General features: G+C 41.6%; 1 protein-coding gene across 3 annotated transcripts in view; it reads left to right on the forward strand.

The window, feature by feature from the left end:
- The first annotated feature begins 340 nt into the window (after nt 1-340).
- CANX (calnexin) overlaps nt 341-21,140 on the forward strand; it is a 34,246-nt gene continuing 13,446 nt past the window's right edge. The window contains exons 1-7 of one of the 3 annotated variants that reach the window (XM_044917013.1): nt 341-500; nt 16,723-16,899; nt 17,168-17,241; nt 17,953-18,011; nt 18,458-18,599; nt 19,153-19,234; nt 19,759-19,951. In XM_044917013.1, the coding sequence (XP_044772948.1) occupies nt 16,723-16,899; nt 17,168-17,241; nt 17,953-18,011; nt 18,458-18,599; nt 19,153-19,234; nt 19,759-19,951 (727 nt within the window). In that variant the 5' untranslated portion in view covers nt 341-500. Of the gene's footprint in view, nt 501-6,522; nt 6,663-16,722; nt 16,900-17,167; nt 17,242-17,952; nt 18,012-18,457; nt 18,600-19,152; nt 19,235-19,758; nt 19,952-21,140 lie in introns of those variants that run through there. The other 2 variants (XM_021689935.2, XM_021689936.1) reach the window with 2 other exon arrangements.

A 21,140-nucleotide genomic window follows, 5' to 3' on the forward strand; every position in this document is an offset into this window, starting at 1 on the left:
GGGACGAAACGCCGGGCAGCGGGCCCACTAAGGCATCAGGGCAACCGGGCGCCGGAACAACTGCCCGGCCAGCCCCGCCCCAGGGCGCGCGCGCCCCCGGTTCCCGATTCCGCGGCGGCCCGCCCCCTTCCCTCCCGCCCAACCAACAGCGACTTCCTGCCTCACTCCCAGCCAATCCCCACACTCCACGAAGAATAGCCCTAGGGGGCGTATGGGAAGGTGCAGAGAGCGATGGCCACACCGGCCAACCAAATTCCGGAGCTCGCGTGAGGGGGCGGGACTTGGCGCTGGCCCTAGCTACTCAGGAGCGAGGGGCGGACGCAGGGCCGGGCTCCGCGCGGTGGGGCTCGCTCGCGCGGCAGCAGCGGTAGCCGAGGCCTCTTGGTTCTGCGGCACGTGACGGTCGGGCCGCCTCTGCCGCTGTCTCCACTGCAGCGCGGGGCCGGGTGTGCGGGCGGGTGGAGGCGCGGGCACCGCCGGCGGACCCCGTACAACTCGAGGTGAGGCAGGAGGCCCGCGCGTGTCCTCGGGCCTGTGAGGACCTCGGGGGGCCTGGGTGCGCGGCGCGGCGGCCCCAGGGCCGGGCGTGGCCGGGGCCGAGGGGGTCGGGCTGGGTTTGAGGGCCCAGGCCCCAGCGCGCCGGCCGCGAGGGACGAGGCCCGAAGCGGGCAGCTTGGTGTGGGGAGCCAGGCCCAGGCCGCGCCGCCGGGGTCGGGAGGCGTGGCAGGTGCCCTGGAGGCTCCCTTGACCTCTGGGTAGCTAAGTTCTTCCTATGGCTTTGCTTCTAGGGCTTTCGGAGGCCTTTTACTGGCTGCCCGGGAAGCCGCGAGGTGGGTCGGAGTGAACCGGGAAGGTCTGCAGTGGGGCAGGGCCTAGTCCGTACTCCTAGCAGCGGGAGAAGGTGGTACCAGACCGGGAGCGAGTGTCTGGGATTAGCAGCATTACAGGTTCAGAACTGGAAAATAAAACCGCAAAGCGAAGACCGAAGCCTAGCACCCCGAAGAGGGTAGAGAATGTGCCAGAACACGCCTGGGTTGAGGAACTTCAGCCTTAACATTTACACCTATTCGGGGGTGGGGAGTAATGCAGTCGGGAATTCAGTGGACGTTTTTAAAAGCAGGATAGCACCCAAAAGCCCGCTAAGGGCATGGCGTTTTATGGTGGAGGAAACTGAGACCCAGAGCTATGAAATGACGGGCCCAAGGTCATGCCATTAATTTTACGATCACGTTTGGGATAATAGTTGAGGGCAGGGCAGTTTTGGTGTAGGGGATAAGGTTACCGCCCTGGTTCAAGCCCTTCATGGCCCATTTGTTGTTGTGTGAACTTAGGCAATTTACTTACCCTCTGTGTCCTAGTTCTCCCCAAATAATGGACATAATAATACCTGATGGAGTTGTTGTTAGAATTAAATTGGGTGTACAATAAGATAGGGAAGTCTGACACATCGTAACTGTTGTATAAATATTGATCGCATTAAGTTACTATAATCCAAATGCTCTTGGTCCACTACACTCACATCCTGCGCTTTGAACCAGCTCCTGTTTACCAGTATCTGAAGTCACATTTACTTACTTATTTTTAATTCAAATTTTAGTTAACATACAGTGCAATATTGGTTTCTGGCTGAAACTACATTTACAGTAATGGGAGGGAGAAATGGATCTAGTGGGTCAACTGCTGGGCTTGGCACACGTGAATGCTGGTTGAGGGAAGTTAAACTGAGCTGAATATTAAAAGCTTGTGAGGACAAAGGTGAGCCACAGTTAAGTCTCTTTACCTCTAATTTAAGAAATGGAACATTTTGTTTAATTTTTTAACGAGTAGACTTCTTTTGTTTTTAAGAGAAGAATGGTGTTGAGTTTTGAAATCATTCTGTAGCTTTAGCTTTTCCGGCATTGTTCGAGGGTCATGAATAGAACCACTGCCATGTTGTACACTTGCTGTAATTATACTTAGAGCAGACTCGGAACAGAGGTAAAGCACTGTGTGGGAGTTCTTTGCACCGTCCAGAGTGCAAAGCCAACAAACCTGGTAACTGGATCATGAGGAGGCTAGAGTGAATTGAACTATGTATTGGAGTGAACGAGTCCTACAACGACAGACTTTCTGACCTATCTGAAAATGGGTGTTAGCATCCCGCTCCACCTAACTGTATTAACCAGACAGACAGTTCAGCTAACACATTATCTCCCAAGAACCATGAGAGGTAAACGTTTAGGCAGAAGCTGTTGCTGCCGTTTTGGCAATCATGCTCTTGCATCCTTTCATGAGAGTTCACTTTGCCCTGTGAGATAGCTTCAGGGACAAAATGACCGTTGGTAAGCAGAACGCAGAGTCTTGAATTCCAGGCCCAGCATGGTAATTAACTAGCTTATGAACCACCTTGGTTTCCCCATCTTTAAAATGGAAATGGGAAGTCTCCTGGCTGCCTCAACTTTCGGGGGCCACTGGGAGGGACAAATAAGATGGGGAACAGGGAACTAGTTTGAATAGTGTGCTGCACTGTGCAGACAGAACTGGCAGTCCGTAACAACTCGTGGGGAAAACAAAAGGGCCCAAACATAGTTGTAACCTATATAGCTCGCTGTAGAATTGCATCGGGAAAGAGCTGCTAGTTGGGCGCTTTTTTAACTGCAGCAAATGTACTTTTATTTTTTATTTTATTTTTTTTTCTTTTTAAAGATTTAATTTATTTGAGAGAGAGAGAGATAGCGAGAGAGAGCATGAGCGGGGGATGAGGGGACAGAGGGAGAAGCAGACTCTCCACTGAGCAGGGAGCCTGACATGGGGCTCGATCCCAGGACCCTGGGACCATGACCTGAGCCAAAGGCAGATGCTTAACGACCGAGCCACCCAGGCGCCCCTGACTGCAGCAGATGTGCTTTTAAATTAAGCTTAACTGTGAGCTGTGAAACCTATTTGGAGATTTTTTTTTTTTTTTTTTTAAGAATTTAGAGGATCTTCAGCAATGTACTCTGAGTATTCACATGTTAAACCTACTTAGGTTATAGGAAAAAAGAAAGTGCTATGGAAAAACCAATTATGTTCCAGTCAACGAAAAACAAAATTCAAAACTGTAAACAAGGTAGTAGAGATATATTTTTGAATGGATGAGCATTCCCAATAAAGAACATGTTTTATGTAGTTCCCCCTTCTTAAATGCTTTTACTTTTTGACTAGATGCATGTGTAATACAGTGAGAAGGTAAGGTATAAAGAGTAGTAAAATGGTTCATCTGTGACTGGAATCAAATCCCTTTTAACTGGTTCCTTTCCAATCTAAGGCTTAAAATTTCTTACTTGCCTTAAAACTTCGAGTATTAGAACCATTAAGACTTACATGGTATCACTGGGCAATAACTAGTAATAGTAGAAATCACTGCTAGCGTTGCTCGTATGTCCTGTAAGCCAGGCACGTGCATTTTGTTTATACAGTGACCCTAAGAAGTATATAGTGTTGTTGTTCTCATCTAAGAGCTGAAGAAACTGAGGGCCCTGAAGTTAGTAGTTCACTCAGTGGGCCAAGTTACTGGATAGTCCAGGAGGGATTGTGACTTCTGAGCTCCTGCTCATATGTACCGCTGTATGTCTAACTGTGACCTCGGACAGTTTCTGTAATTTCTCTTAGCTTTAGTTTTCTCCTGTGTCAGCTGAGGGTGATCAAACCTCCTGGGGTTCTTGTGAGGATTAAGTTAGACAACCCAAGATACTTAAACTCCATAAGACCAACATTTTGAAAAGGGTATATTAATAGATGAGTGGATAACCTGCATGAAAGAAAGACTGCCTCATTTCCTATTATATGCTGCCTTTAAAAAAAAAAAAAAAAAATCACTTTTTTTTTTTTTTTTTAACAACCAAGAACATTAGCTAGGTTATTTCTTCTTTTCCTCTTTCTAATTTCTCATGGATTAAAGGAATTATTTGAAATATCTTAACTTCTTTTAAGAGACAAGTCCCACAAAGAAAAGCCAGGAACCAAATGGCTTTACTGGTTAAATCTACCAAATACTTAAAACAAGAATTAACATCAGTCATTCACAAACTCTTCCAAAAATAGAAGAGAGCACACTTCCCACTCATTCTATGAGGCCAATATTACCCTGATACCAAAACCAGAGACTTCACAAGAAAACTGTAGACCTCTCTCTTTGATGAAAATAGGTGCAAAAACCCTCAAAATGCTAGCAAATGGAATCCAGCACCATATAAAAAGGACTATACACCATGCCAACTGGGATTTATCCCAGGAATGCAAGGTTGGTTGAACATACAATAATGAATGTAACACACTACATTAATAAAGGACAAAAACCACATCTCAGTAGACACAGAAAAAAGCATTTGACAAAATGCAGCTCCCTTTCATGATAAAAATACTCAACAAACTGGGAATAGAAAGAACTTCCTCAACCTGATGAAGAGACAAATAATCCCTTCCTGGGGATTTCTTCTGTTCCTCTTTCTAATTTCAGATGGATTACAGGACTTAGAGTTGAAATTTCCTAACTTCTTTTAAGAAACAAAGTCCCACAAATAAAAGCTGAGAACCACATGGCTTCATTGGTGAATTCATTCAGAAACCTAGGGAAGAATTAATACCAATCCTTCCACAAACTCTTCTGAAAAATAGAAGAGAGAGAGTACTTCTCAACCCATTTAGTAAGGTCAGTATTCCTCAAACACCAAGACCAGACAAAGACTTCACAAGAAAAGAAAACCATAGACCAAAATACATGTTTTTTTTAACGTAAGCACTGCGCCCAGCATGGAGCTTGAACTCATGACCCTGTGATCAAGAGTTGCATGCTCTACTGACTGAGCAGCCAGGTGCCCCAGACCAATATTTCTTAAGAAAAAAAATAGACTTGATAAAATATAAAAATTTAAAGTTAATAAACTTAAAAACAATAATATAAGCCTCCATTTGTTTTAAGGATCTTCTTTTTCCTAAATAGACCCTTATTGAGAATAAAGTTTTATGCTTTACAGGGTGCAAATTTACTATTTTTTTAGTGTGCCTTCCTAAAGTTGATCTAAGTGGTTGTCCGGATTTGCTGAAATTCAATGCAGATTTGTCTGTTTCTGTTAAATAAGATATTACGTGTTCAGGTGAAGTCTCATGTACATTATTAAATGTATGTAGTAAAATAATTGGGATTGTTTTTTTTTCAGAATGTGCTGAGAACAGAATTACAATTAACCAGAAATAAATTGAATTTTGGAGAATTCATGAACAGAAATCAGTGACTAAGCAGGAAAAAAATCACAGATAAACATGGACATTTCTGTACACAAATGCTAAAATTGTAGAGACACCATTGCAAGGAAGAGTTAAGAAGTCATAATAGTGTGATTAGAGGAAAGCAAGTTTTTCTGGCTATGCAAAATTATTCAGCTTTGCTGAAAAACGTTGGAGGAGGAGGCAGATGTATTAGACCTATGGGTCTACTATGAGAACTGAAGGTGTATTCACTCTGGTTGTACTAATTGTGCATCCAAGAACAAACTATTTGCATATACCTACCTATAAAGTCCTGGACTCTGATAGACTTTGTATTATTTTTTTCTCTCTCTTCACAGCAGGCCTTCCTGCCAGTAGTACTGTTACCCACATCTGTAAAATAGGGAAAGAAGACTCCTGGGAGCTCAGTAAGCTGAGCAGGGCCAGACAGAGGAGCAGGGGAATCTGGAGCCCAGGTTTCTCTGACATGACAGGTTACACCAACCACGTGCACTGTACTGCCTTGGGTTATCAGGAATTACTTTTCTGAATCGGCAGTTTTAAGATAGGAAATTCCTGTCTCTAGAAGGCAAAATGAATTCACTCTTTTAAAAGTTAAAAAGCATGGACTGCAGTATTAAAAGTGAGTAGATGAGGTGCTCTTGAAGCCTCCTGTCCCTGAGATTTTGAGAGTTGGACTTTTTGCTCTGTCCTGGGGAAATTGGGAAGCAAGCCAGAAATCATATATATAATAATATAGGTTAAATGTACATGTGTTTCATTCCTGCTTTCTTGGCTTTGTGTATGTTTGTCCATGCGAACCAAGAGGATGGAGATCCTCTGGCCTGGATATAGATAGATAATTACATTCGATTACCAAAAACAAAACCCTTATAAACTGGAAGGAAAAGAGAAAGACGACCTCTTCAAGTTCACATTTCTCATCCAGCTCACGTTTCTGAGTCTTCCTTTATAATTTCATGCTTTACAGAAGTAGGTCAGCTTAAAGCTGGTGTCTGGACAACTTTGCTCAAGTCTGAAGTGTCATCTTTGTTGATCCAGTATACATCATTTTAAAAAAGCATTTAATTTTGAACTAATCATAGACCTGTAAGAAGTTGCAAAAATAGTACAGAGCAGTCCCTGGTACCCATCACCCAGCTTCCCCCAGTGGTAGCGTCATCATTTTTTTTTTTTTTTTTTAAGTAGGCTCCATGCCCATTGTGGAACCCAGAGCTGGGCTCGAACTCACGACCCTGAGATCAAGACCTGAGCCAAGATCCAGAGTCAGACACCCAACTGATTGAGCCACCCAGGCGTCGCCCCAGTGGTATCATCTACATAAGTATAGTACAATCTCGAATCCAGAAAATTGACTTTGGTACAATCTACAGACCTTATTCATAATTTACCAGGATTTGCATGCATGTGTGTGTGTACGTATACAGTATTCTGTGCAATTTTGTCATGTTGAGAATTCATTTTTGAAATTGTTATTTTTTGGCATGATTTTTGTAGAAAGAATACTAGCATGAGTCTTAAGTGGTACTAACAAACCTGTGCATTTTTTGCAAGTTAGATAAAGAAGATAGGTTATAATATTACGAGTTTATTTTGATATTGACCGAAACCCCTCAAAATTGATTTGTAGAACTAATACTACAGTATATTCATAAACTCTGAAAACATAGGCGAGTATACATAATGTCATCAAGGTCACTTTTAATCTATAAAATATTTATATGTTTCCAGATTTTTTTTTTTAATCCCTTTGCCTCTTATGTTTCCAGACTTTATGGACACCATATTATAGATTGAGTTCCTGAAGGTCAGAGACCGACTTTTTTTTTTTTTTATATTTGATACCTACTTGGCAGTCGTGGAATTGGATGCCATCAACAAACATTGGTTTAGTGTTTCACTCTAGCCAGGTTTTCTGATGGGCATTAGATGGTTTTCTCCTTTAACCCGTTTGTAATACATAATTCCCAATCTAAGCCTGTGATTGCCAGAAAACACTCTTGAACTCTGCCACCCAGCTTTTATCAGAAGTCCAGTTGATTGATTGATGAGGATTTGAAGGATATGCAGTCTGTTGATTTTCTCTAGAGCCTAGATATTGTAGGTTTTATTTTTATTTTTTATTTTCTATTTTAAAGATTTATTTATTTGAAAGAGAGCACGTGCGCTTGCAAGCATGGAGAGGGGCAGAGGGAGAGGGAGAGAATCTTAAGCAGACGCCTGCTGAATGGGGAGCCTGATTTGGGGCTCGATCTCCCTACCCTGGGATCAGGACCCCAGCCGAAATCTAGAGTCAGATGCCTATCGGGGCGCCTGGGTGGCTCAGTCGTTAAGCGTCTGCCTTTGGCTCAGGTCATGATCCCAGGGTCCTGGGATCGAGCCCCGCATCGGGCTCCCTGCTCCGCAGGAAGCCTGCTTCTCCCTCTCCTACTCCCCCTGCTTGTGTTCCCTCTCTCACTGTGTCTCTCTCTGTCAAATAAATAAATAAAATATTTTTTAAAAAAAGATGCTTATCAGGAGTCAGATGCATAACCAACTGAGCCATCCAGGCGCTCCATAGGTTTTGTTTTTAGGTCTGGATTAACAGAAATCAGAACTTGGACCATATGGTGTTGGCCCCCATAGTATTTTGGGGTTTTTATTGACTTAGTCTTTGCTTACATTAAAGGATATCTTAAGACAGAGCCACACAAAACTCACATTTGTATATAACTTAAGGGCATTTTTGAGACAAGTTGTCCACTTCAGTAGATTCATAGATGTTAAAAAGATTTTCTTGTTTGTGCTTTTGTTTTTTACTTGTGGGCTGCTTAAATTCCTATCTTAGTCAAATTATAATCACTACAGGTATGGACCTCCAGGACAGCCCACTGTGAAACTTTTTCTTGTAGCACTGAGCTAGTTACAGGTCATGCATTCACCCAGCATTTGCATCCTGGCTCAGAGGGACTTTGCTGTAGAGTTTAAGGTAAGAGTCTTGCAGTGATAAAAATTACGAGAGACAAGGAGAGAAGATGGCCCCTGAAAGAACCAGAAAATGAAGTGGTCTAAGAATATAATGGCTTAAAGTCGGGGGTGGGGGACCGGACTGCTGTAATGGCATGCAGGAATGCGGGAAACCTTGCCCTTGAGGAGCTGATACCTCTTAGCATGACCTGTGAAACAGAAGAGAATTTTAGCAAATGTGGTCAGTGTTTCTTTATTACAGGAAAATGTTTCTCGGTTAAGGGCGCCTGGGTGGCTCAGTCGCTAAGCGTCTGCCTTCGGCTCAGGTCATGATCCCGGGGTCCTGGGATTGAGTCCCACATCGGGCTCTCTGCTTGGCAGGAAGCCTGCTTCTCCCTCTCCCACTCCCCCTGCTTGTGTTCCCTCTTCCGCTCTCTCTCTCTCTAATAACTAAATGAAATCTTTGGAAAAAAATTAAAAAGGTAATTTCTTTATTCACTTTTACTCCTGAACCTTCCAAATCTAGGAACCACTTGCCCTGTGGCTCAGGGGAAGTTGGGGGGGGGGGGGTGTGCTGTTTGTTTTCTAAAAGCATTCTTGCTTTGTTGTTGAACTCCTTGTTATATATTTCCTATTGATAATCTTAGAACCAGGAAAGCCAAGTGACAGAAGTATGCTCTCTGCTTAGGATTCTGTCAGCGTAAAGACAAATGAAGACTTTAAAAGGGAGGAAAAAAAACCTGAAATCCTCCTAGATGCTAAAATATGTGGAAAATCACGTTGTGTCTTTCAGACAAAAGCATTTGTAGAATTACCAAGTAGGGTGCACTGCACCGGGATGCAGGAACCTTGGCTTCTGATCCTGATTCTGCCAATAACTGCTTGTTGGCAAGTCGGTCTCTGGACCTTAGTCTTGTCAAAAAGGAGAGCTAGACTAGATTCCTATGGTATATTTCAGCCCCAGGATATTTTTGAAGGGGTGGGAGATCAAACATTTGAAGCATAATCGTGGAACATCTTTTTTTTTTTAATTAATTTTTAGAATAGTTTTAGATTTACAGAAAAATTATGAAGATAGCACAGAGGAATCCCAGTTTCCCCTACTATTAACAACTTAAATTAGTGCAGAACGTTTGTTACAATTAATGAACCAATATTGATACATAAATATTAACTAAAGTTTTCTTTAATTCAGATTTTCTTTGTTTTTTACCTGTTGTCCTTTTTCTGTTCCAGGATACATTACCTTTAGTCATACTTCTTTAGGCTCTCCTTGGCTGTGACCGTTCTTTAGATTTTCCTTAGTTTTGATGACCGTGACATTTTTGAGGACTACTGGTTAAGATGTTTTGTAGAATGTCCTTCTATTGGGATTTTGATTTGTGTTTTTCTCATGATTAGACTGGGGATAATGGATTTTTGGGAGGAAGACCACAGAGGTTAAAGTCCTTTTTTCATCACATTGTGTCAAGGGTACATACTATCAACATGACCTCTCACTGTTGATGTTGACCTTGGTCACCTGGGTGAGATAGTTTTTGCCAGGTTTCTCCAGTGTAAAGTTCCCTCCTCTCTCTCCCCCTTCCCATACTGTGTGCTCTTTGGGAGGACATCACCTGGTGCAGCCGCGCACACATTAAGGAGTGGGGAGTTAGGCTCTCCTTCCTTGAAGGAGGAGTAACTGCATAGATTAGTTGGAATATTTCTGCATGGGAAATTTGTCTCTCCTTCCCCATTTATTTCTTTACCCATATATTTGTGTCAGTATAGATCCATGGATATTTATTTTCTACTTCAGGGTATTATCTAGTATTATCTAGTACCACTTATTTTGTTGCTCATAACTGTTCCGCTTTGGCCACTGGGCACTCTTTCTTGTGTTCCTTTGAGATACCCCCCCCCATCATTATGGGTGTTTTATTTTTGTTTTCTTTTTTGAACACTTTACTGGCAGTGTCAGATGTTCCAGGCTCACCTTGTGTATTTCCTGCCCCAATCCTAGAGTTGGCCGTTTTTCCAAAGGGCCCTGTTCCCTTTAATTGGAGGTGGTATTAAAAATCAGGATCTCAGTACTAGGTATATTTATTGCTACAGAGATGTAGTTTCTTTTAGGCCCTCAAGGTGACCCAGGAAGGAAACGTGTGCATACTAACAGGCATATATGCGCCTATCTGTAAATACTACTGTATGTAACCCTCTGTAAATTAGCCACAACATGAGTTTACATTGATGTCTCCAGCTCTCTCCCGTTACCGTAGGGGCTCTTCCAGCCTCTTTCCTTTGCTTACCCATCAGTTCCCACACCCAGTGGTGAGAACGTGGCTCCCGCCATCCACCGCCCATATACTCGTTCATTTCCAGCGTAGGCATACAGCAGCATCAGCTTTGTTAACCTGTCCCTGTGGGGGTAACTTACCAGCTGGAAAAGTGCTTTCGCACCGTCTGGTTTACAGACTCCACTTGTTTCTGAAGTTACGTAGGTCAGCATCTTCCCTCCATCCCTTCCAGTGAGGTGGTTAATATATCTGTAACACAGAACGATTGTCACATCCTGTGTGCTGTCTTTGGGCCACCTGACCTCCTAAAGGATTTTCTAAAATTTTCATCCATTGAGATTCATTCTCTATGCTGTGAAGTTGCATGGGTTTTGACAAATGCATAGAGTTATGGATCCATAATCATAGCATCCTATAGAGTAGTCTCACTGCCTGAATTATCACCCTGTGCTGATGTGTTCATCCTGACCACTTCCCCCGAACCTCTGGTAACCACTGATCTTTTTACTGTATCTGTAGTTTTGCTTTTTTCAGAATGTCCCATAACTGGAATTATACAACACGTCGCCCTCTCGGGCTGGCTTCCTTCACTTAGCAATATGCACTTAAAATTCATCCAAGTCTTTGTATGGCTTGAGAACTCATTTCTTTGAGTTGCTGAATAATATTGCAGTGCAGTTTGTTTATTCATACAGCTATTGAAGGATATTTTTGATCCTTCCAAGTTTGCGGTGGTTATAGGTAAAGCTGCTAGAAATACTGGTGTGCAGGGTTCTGTGCATCTGCAAGCTTTCAGATCAGTTGGGCAAGTACCTAGGAACATGATTGCTGAATAGACGGTAAGACTCCGTTTAGTTTTGTAAGAAATTGCCACACTGTCTTCAGAGGGGGTATGCTATTTTGCATTTTCACCAGCAATGAATGAGAGCTCCTATTGGCTTCACACCCTTGCCAGTGTTTGGATCTTGGCCATTCTAATATGCGCATGCTGGTATCTTATGGTTTTAATTTGCAGTTAGCTAATGGCAGATGATATTGAGCATCTTTTCATATGCTTATTTTCCATCTGAGTATCTTTGGTGAGGTATCTGTTCAGAATTTTTTGTCCATTTTGTAACTGGATGGTGTGTTTTCTTATTGGTGAGTGTTGAGTTCTTTGTACATTTTGGAAACCAGTCTGTTATCAGATGTGTGTTTTCCAGGTATTTTCTTCTTGTCTGATTTGTCTTTTAATTCTCTTAAGTCTCACAGAGTTGATTTTTTCTTTCCATATATCTTACTTTCAATGTTTTACGTAAAAACTCACAGATCACCTAAATTTTTTCCTATGTTTTCTTTTAGAAAGCATAGTAGTGCAGCATCCTGTATAAATACCCACCCAGTCAGTGCTACCTTTTGGATTCCATTTGGTGTAGGGGGACTGAAAGAAGATGGGGGGGATTCTGTGTCTTGGTAATGTTGGATTTTCATTAACAAAGCAGAGAATTAAGGTCACCTTAAAACGTCTTGTTGAATTCTTTGTAAGTATGGACAACCTCTAACAAAACTTGGAACATTTAAGCTGACTTACTGGTGGTTCTTGGAACTAGAATAGACCTATTGGCTGTAGCATTTGGGGGGGGGGGGTATTGGCAAATTCCTGGTGTTAACACAGCAGATACAAAGCTGGCAGAGGGTAAGGCTCATTAAGTGTAAGAGCTCTGAGAGGCATGGTTTGGCGAGACTGACTCCTCACAGGTTCCACAGCCTTCTGAATAATGTGAAAGGAACAGATGAATGCCTGCACACTTCTCTTCCCTAAAGAACCAGGTTCTGCACCTCAGAGTGTAGAGGAAATGGCAGTGGGCGAGGAGTGCATTTTCTGAAGCTTGCTGGAGACTTTCTGTGTTGTTCCTGACAGGACAGGTAGCCAGCCTTCTGCTCTCTGAAAACGGTTTTCTTTGCAGGGGGACCACTCTGCCTCCCCAACACAGATGCCTTCTTTCCCCCTGTTCCTTGGCCCACAGCCTGGGCTCGCTGTTCTGCAGTTGCTCTGCCCTCACTAACCCTATCTGGAACCACCCCCCCACCCCACCCCCCGACATTCCAGATCACTCTCTCCTAAAGGCTCCTCCTGCCTGGTCTTCCTGTCTTCTGTTCCGTTATACCTTCTCAGTATGCAACTACACAGTAGCATTCTGTCTAGTGTAATAGAAATACAGGATTTGCATTCTTTTTTTTTTTTTTTTTTTTTTAAAGATTTTATTTATTTTACAGAGAGACACAGCGAGAGAGGGACCACAAGCAGAGGGAGTGGGAGAGGGAGAAGCAGGCTTCCCGCTGAGCAGGGAGCCCGATGCGGGCTCGATCCCAGGACGCTGGGATCATGACCTGAGCCGAAGGCAGACGCCCAACGACTGAGCCACCCAGGCGCCCAGGATTTGCATTCTTTGAGTCTCACTTATTAGTTGTGATAATAAGTAGTTTATTTTGATTTCATTAAGTCTTGATTCCTAACGTGTAAAATAAAATGAGAGTAATACTTCACGGGAGGTTTACGTGAACAGTGTACATGAAAGTGCTTTATAAACTGGAAAACAGAGCCCAAATGGATTATTCATAAACCCTAAGCGATGGTTCTCAAAGTGTGGTGCCTGGGACTTGTTAGAAAGGTAAAAATCCAGGCCTGGACTGAATCAGAAACTCAGACTAAGCCCCAGTAGTCTGTTTCAGCAAGCCCCCCGCGTGATGCTGATAGCTGTTTAAGTTTGGGAAACACGGCTCTACATTGTACTTAAAAACCAAAGGAGAGCTATTGCAGTCTGCCCAGGCTGCTGTATAGAATACCGCGGCAGGGTCTTAAACAATAGGAAATTATTTTCTCTCAATTCTGGAGGCTGGAGGTCCAAGATCAAGGTGTTGTCAGGATTGGCTTCTGGTGAGGATGTTTCTCCTGCTTGCAGAGAGCTGCCATCTGGCTGTGTCCTCACGTGGACTCACCTCTGTGCATGAAGACTCCTAGTGTCTTATGTGGACAGCAGTTTCGCTGGATTAGGGCCCTACCCACCCTGTGACCTCTTAACCTTAAGTACTCTCTTGAAGGTCATGTGTCTAGATACAGTCCCATTGGGAGTTAGGGCTTCATCATGCAAATTTGGGCAGGGGAATACAATTCAGTCCATAGCAGCAGTATATCAACACATTAAAACTTATTGAGGAAAAAAAACCATCAGTCCTACCTTTTTTAAAGGTAAGTAGTTAGCCCACCAGACCATCTCCCTGATTAGTTTGTTTCCTTGGACAGTGGTATTCCAGCACCAGTACCCTGTTCTAAGTAATCCATTGCTTTGTGCTTTTAATTACTACTGGTCTTAACATATTTTATTTACTTTGAAAAAGTCAGCTTTTAAACTTTTACACTTTAAAACAGTGTACTGTTTTAGCTGTGTTTGGGGCTAATTTGGTTTTGTAGCGTATACGGGGGGGGAAGCTAATCACCATTTATAGCATTGTTTCTTTTCTTTTTTAAATGTTTTATTTATTTAGGGGCACCTGGGTGGCTCAAGTCAGTTAAGCCTCTGACTCTTGATTTTAGCTCAGGTCATGATCTCAGGGTCTTGAGATGAAACCCCATGTGGGGCTCCATGCTCAGCGTGGAGTCTGCTTGAGATTCTCTCTCTCCCTCTACCTCTCCCCACGCTTGCACGCACTCTCTCAAAATAAATATAATCTTGAAAAAGAAAAAAGCCTGCGCATCAGGGGGGTGGAGCGGCAGAGGGAGAGGGATAGGCAGATTGCATGCTGAGTGCGGAGCCTGAAGCTGGCCTCCATCCCAGGACCCTGGGATCATGACCTGAACCAAAGTCAGATGCTTAACCGACTGAGCCACCCACCCAGGTGCCCCTATAGCATTGTTTCTATGAGAGAGAACATGGGAGTTGTATAAGATTGATGTAGATAAAAGGGTTGAATCAGCCTGTTTAGTTTCAGAGAGTAAGTTGTAAATCAAACAGCAATATTGCTATATGCCATTGCAGAAAACAGAGGTCTTTCCAGTGAATAAATGAGAGATTACTTGTATTTTTTAAGTATATAAGAAACTGAAGCAGAATGTTGACATTAAGAGTTTTTTCTAAAAACTAATACGAGTCCTAGGAAAGGTAATGAATGATTTTACTTAGCACTTTTATTTTCCGTACTAAATGCTAAGCATTTAGGAATCCAGTCTCTCACTTCTTTCATTTTGTGAACACAGTCCTAAGATGCATAAATAAAGAAATACCACTAAATAATGCATGAAAATCTAGTTCTTTGTGTCAGGTTACTCACTATAAAGGATTATAAAGTTCATAAGGAATTTGGCATTAAATTGAGCATTAGAATAAATTGATCTGCATTTTTCTAGAAACTCAGTTGGTCAAAATGGCAGCGTTGGTTATGAATTGGGGCCATTCGAAGTTTATGAAGGAGCTCCTTCAGGTTTTTTTCTTTTTCTTTTTGCACTTTGCCTAAGAAATAAAGGTCTCCGTTGTAAACAAGAGACCAGAAGTATTAAGCTCAGATGTTTTTTCTTAATTTTTGTTGTTGTTGTTGTTGAATTAAAAACACATAAGCTTTACTATCTTTTTTAAAAAATTAATTTTTGGGGCGCCTGGGTGGCTCAGTTGGTTAAGCGACTGCCTTCGGCTCAGGTCATGATCCTGGAGTCCCGGGATCGAGTCCCGCATCGGGCTCCCTGCTCAGCAGGGGGTCTGCTTCTCCCTCTGACCCTCTTCCCTCTCGTGCTCTCTGTCTCTCATTCTCTCTCTCTCAAATAAATAAATAAAATCTTTTAAAAAAAATTAATTTTTGTTGTTGACTTACTATTTTCAGTGTTATTAAGTGTACAGTTCTGTGGTATAAAGTATATTCACATTCTTGTGCACTCATCACCTCCATCCATCTCTAGAACTCTTTTCATCTTGCAGAATTGAAACTGTACTATGTACTATTGAATCATGTTGTGCATCCATGGGACTCAGCTTTTGTATCTTAAAGATCTGTGGTCCTTGGGGCGCCTGGGTGGCTCAGTTGTTAAGCATCTGCCTTCGGCTCAGGTCATGATCTCAGGGTCCTGGGATCGAGCCCCGCATCAGGCTCCCTCCTCCGCGGGAAGCCTGTTTCTCCCTCTCCCATTGCCCCTGCTTGTGTTCCCTCTCTCGCTGTGTCTCTGTCAAATAAATAAATAAAATCTTTAAAAAAAAAAAAAAAAGATCTGTGGTCCTTGAGAAGAGGACCCACTGCCACCCATGACAGTCTAACACAAGACACAAGGCACCTAAGTGTTTGAAAAATAAGAGATAAAAGTAGCTGGTCCTTGGTTTAATATTTTTGTTGAGTCTTAAAACACTAATTTAAAACCATATCTAAACTTGATGATCTTTGAACAATAGCTATTAAATCTTTAATGTGAGGCTATTCAGCTCTTCTGTTACCATGTGATTGTAAATTGTAAATTAATATGCAGAAGAGGCTTTTGTCCATCGTCAAACTCTTTAAATGCAAGCAGTTAGTTTGAAATTGCATTCAGACACCCTGGGTCTGGGTAGCCAACGTTCTATATGGGGACAATTGTTTTGAGTTCCGTTTTGGAATTTTCTTGAAATTCAGTCTTTTAGCTAACTGATTTTGGGAAGACCCTCTTCATCTCTCTGGGCTCACTTTCCCTTTTTTTTTTTTTTTTTAATGGTTTATTTATTTATTCATGAGAGTCAGAGAGAGGCAGAGGGAGAAGCAGGCTTCCCACCTAGCAGGGAACCCCATGCGGGACTCAATCCCAGAACCCTGGGATCATGACCTGAGCTGAAGGCAGACACTTAACCATCTGAGCCACCCAGGCGCCCCTGGGCTCACTTTCCTTATCTGTAAAATAAAATAGTCACAATAAAGTTCTTTTAGCTCTGATTTGAAAGCCTTTATTTTATTTTTATTTTATTTTACTTATTTTTTTAAAAGATTTTATTTATTTGATAGAGAGAGGGAACACAAGTGGGGGGGTGGGAGAGGGAGAAGCAGGCCTCCTGCTGAGCAGGGAGCCCCATGCGGGGCTCGATCCCAGGACCCCGGGATAATGACCCGAGCCAAAGGCAGACGCTTAGCGACTGAGCCACCCAGGCGTCCCTTGAAAGCCTTAATTTTAAATAAGAGAGGGGTCAATGATCTTTATAAAATGTTTAAAAGGAAGTGATAACATTTCACTGATTGTACTCTTTTTTTTTAATATTTTTATGTGTAGATGATGGAAGGGAAGTGGTTGCTGTGTATGTTACTGGTCCTTGGAACTGCTATCGTTCAGGCTCATGAAGGACACGATGATGATATGATTGATATTGAGGACGACCTCGATGATGTTATCGAAGAGGTGGAAGACTCCAAATCGAAACCAGATACTAGCGTTCCTCCTTCTCCAAAGGTTTGAAATGGTCTTTGAATCTATTGGTTTTACCTCTTTAGATAGTCAAAGGATGAAGGTAAATTTGGATCCTTTTCCAATGGGAAGCAAAGTCAGCTAAAATAGCAGGCTTTCTTATATGTTGCTAATGATAAATTATATATATATATATATATATATAAAATCGTGAGCCAGCTATAAAAATTTGGGATAATTGAAAGCAAATCTTACTAAGAAGGGAATCATGCTGAAAATTGAAATTCTTGATACATTTTTATATTTAACACAGGTCACCTACAAAGCTCCGGTTCCAACAGGGGAAGTGTATTTTGCTGATTCTTTTGACAGAGGAACTCTGTCAGGGTAAGTGTTTCTTAGGGGAAAATGTCTTAGAGGCAAACATCATGTAAATATGATGTGATAGTGGATTCATTTTTGGATAGCATTTTATATAGTAAAATGTCTTAACTATTTTATGTCCCTAGTGTTCGTGCTCATTTAGGAGAATTTAGAACATGTCCATTTAGAAAAGTTTTTTAGAATATGTGGGTCTAATTTCCATTTCTCTTTCCCCCTTGTTCTTTTGAACTGAGGAATTTTTTTATATATATTGTTCTTTTGAACTGAGGAATTTTTTTCTCTTGAGTCTTAAAAAGAGTGGAGGGGTGCCTGGGTGGCTCAGTCGGTTAAGCGTCTGACTCTTGGTTTCAGCTCAGGTCATGATCTCGCAGTCATGGGATCAAGCCCTGCGTCGGGTTCCATGCTCTTTGCATAGTCTGCTTAAGATTCTCTCTCCCTCTCCTTCCCACTCGTGCTTGCTCTCTCTCTCAGTAACTAAAATCTTAAAAAAAAAAAAAAAGAATTATTTCATGGGTTTGGTACTTTTTCTTTAGGTTCGTGAGTTGAATAGAATGTATTACTGTTTGTGTGGCAGATTTAAAAGTTGAAAGTAGTAGAGTGGTTAAGTAGGCTAAGAAGACTTGGATAGATCTGCTTTTGTTAGTATTTACATTGTTTCTTTTCACAGGCTAGCCGTCGTTTAAATCTTAATTTGGGGGTTTGTCTTAATTACAGGTGGATTTTATCCAAAGCTAAGAAGGATGACACTGATGATGAAATTGCCAAATACGACGGTGAGAGTCCATTTGATTTACATAGAATAGCAGATTGAGGCTTCACGTGTGGTTTCTGTAGTGTCTCTTAAGGCTGGTTTGAAAAGAGTATGTATACATTTTAAGATTTTTCCTTGGAAGCTTTGCTGTCTGTGTGTTCATAGGATTAGACCTGTTGACTGCTTTGCACCATAAAATGGAGAGGTAATGTGTCACCTGTGGTGCTGTCTGTTGGAAATGGAAGGTCTTTCTAGGTATTGATGAAGTGAACACGCTACAGGTTTAAAAACCATATCCTAATACTTGTCACATGTGTGTGGTTAATAGGCTAGCTCTCATAGGTAAATGGAATAGGTTAAAAATTTGCCAATATGATAGATGTGCACAACTTGGAGTTTTGCTTGTTACCATTTAAGGGATCTTCAAAGGCATAATTAGGAAGTGGATTTTTTTCTGATGTCTTACAGGAAAGTGGGAGGTAGATGAAATGAAGGAAACAAAGCTCCCAGGTGATAAAGGGCTTGTGTTGGTGTCTCGGGCCAAGCATCATGCCATCTCTGCAAAACTGAACAAGCCCTTCCTGTTTGATACCAAGCCTCTCATTGTTCAGTGAGTGAAATGTTTGCTTGATAGAAACTTCCCAGATCTCAGGAAATTATTACTCTACTCTAAAAAATTATAAGAATAATTATATATTACAGTAGCGGGTTTGTGGTGTATTTAAGTATCTTGTAATCCAGTATTTTTTTTTCCTTCCCAGTAAATTCTTTTGAAACAGATTGACTTATTTTTCTCCTGATAGCAAATGATCAGGATTTTATAAAAAGTGTACACTGGGAATCTGCATTAAAGTTTTGTTTTATTTTAACTTACATTTGGGGGGTGGTTGGGTAGCCATTCAAAAGCAATAGAAAATGAGGGGCACCTGTCTGGCTTAGTCGGTAGAGCATGCAGCTCTTGATCTTGCGGTGTGAGTTGGAGCCCCAGTTGGGCGTAAAAATTACCTTAAAAAAAAAAAAGTCTTCAAAAGCAATAGAAGATGGAATTTTTCTTAAGGATAAAAGTATGACCTGTGATAAAACATGGGGGAGAGGGGAAGTAAATTAAGAAATTTGATCTTTCAGAATGCCTTACGGTTTTCTACTTTTCTCTTTGAAATCAGATATGAGGTTAATTTCCAAAATGGAATAGAATGTGGTGGTGCCTACGTGAAACTGCTTTCCAAAACCCCAGAACTCAACCTGGTAGGTCCTTCTGTTTCCTTGTGGCCGCCCACAATTGTCTTTTGAGAATCTTAGAGAAAAGGAAAGAGAATCTTGTAAGACCTGGGAAAATGAAGGCCTCCTCTCCTACTGTTGAAATATTTAGAGGATTGGGAATATTGACTTTGACTCTTCTTTGGTTTTTATTTGAAATGTGAATTTCAGAGCCATCGTGCCTTATCCCTGATTTCTGTTCTGTGTAATTTTTAGTTTTGGCAAAACTTATTTCTTTGTTTTATGAAAGAAGCAGTAACTATCTAGATACATGCATTACTCTTTTTTTTTTTTTTAAAGTACCTTCGTATATCTTCATGTAAAGTTCTCTGGTAATTTCTGGTTATTCCTTTTCACTGGTATCTATATAAGCCTCGTAAATGAATCAACTTTTTCTTTAAGGTGCCAAAAATTTACTTGGGATTTTATTAGAGGAAATAGCATACTTTGAAAGTTTGCTTTTGAACACTTTGATTGAGTCACTTAAAAATAATTCATTTTTGTTTCTGAAGGATCAGTTCCACGACAAGACCCCTTATACGATTATGTTTGGTCCAGATAAATGTGGAGAAGACTATAAATTGCACTTCATCTTCCGCCACAAAAACCCCAAAACCGGTATATATGAAGAAAAGCATGCCAAGAGGCCAGATGCAGATCTGAAGACCTATTTTACTGATAAGAAAACACATCTTTATACATTAAGTAAGAAAACATATTAATTTGGGGGTGTTGTGGCACTATACATTTATCATCTGTTTAAAGATTGCACATCTGCAGAAGACCCACGCCTGCAAATAAGAGTCTCTGTTGACTTAATATCTTAGTGGTAAAAAGGACTTAATTTCTCAGCACTAAGAAAAGCTTCTTTTCCCATAGGTTGAATTGAGAAGTGGGGTTTGAGACCGTTCTAAGAGTAAGCTTTTATGTTCCATAAAGAGCTTTGCTGATCCCCTCATTTTCTCCATTGTGTATTTTGTTGTTGATAACATGTTAAATAATGGGACACAATAGAAATATATGTACATTTTTTTCAAATTATCTTTCATTTGAACTTTGGATGCTCCAATACCTAGGTAGTTGGGGTTTGTGTGTGTGTGTAAGATTTTATTTGTCAGAGAGAGCACACGCAGGGGGAATGGTAGGGCACAGGGAGAAGCTGGCTCCCCGCTGAGCAAGGAGCCCGATGCGGGACTTGATCCCAGGACCCTTGGGATCAAGACGTTTAACCAACTGAGCCACCTAGAGTTGAGTTTAATCATTTGGACGTTGGAATGCATTTTTTATTTTATTATTATTATTTTTTAAAGATTTATTTGTTTGTTTTTGAGAGAGAGAGAGAGACCGGCAAGGGAGGAGAGAGGCAGAGGGAGAGAGAGAGAAATCCTCAAGCACACTCTGCACTGAGCACAGAGCCTGGTGTGGGCTCGAGACCAGGACCTGAGCTGAAACCAAGAGCCAGCTGCTTAACTGACTGAGCCACCCAGGGGCCCCTGGAATGTGTTTTTTATTTTAATGAAGCTTTTCCTGCTGGTTTGAGTATATGTGGACATGTCTCTTTTCCTAAAGAATACAGTAACCTTTTTTCTTTATAACAAAAGTAACACATGCTCTGTATAGAATTCAAAAGCTAGAAATAAGCAAACAAAAGACATTTAAAATTATCTGAAATATCAACATTGTAGTATGTATTTGGCTATATGTGTATAAACACATGTAATGTTTTATTAAAAGTTGAACGTGCTAGGGGCCCCTGGGTGGCTCAGTCGGTTGAGTGGCTGGCTCTTTTTTTTAAGATTTTATTTATTTACTTAATTGACAGAGAGAGAGAGAGAGACAGCGAGAGAGGGAACATAAGCAGGGGGAGTGGGAGAGGGAGAAGCAGGCTTCCCAC

The sequence above is a fragment of the Neomonachus schauinslandi genome, chromosome 7 (assembly GCF_002201575.2).
Source record: "Neomonachus schauinslandi chromosome 7, ASM220157v2, whole genome shotgun sequence".
NCBI lineage: Eukaryota > Metazoa > Chordata > Mammalia > Carnivora > Phocidae > Neomonachus > Neomonachus schauinslandi.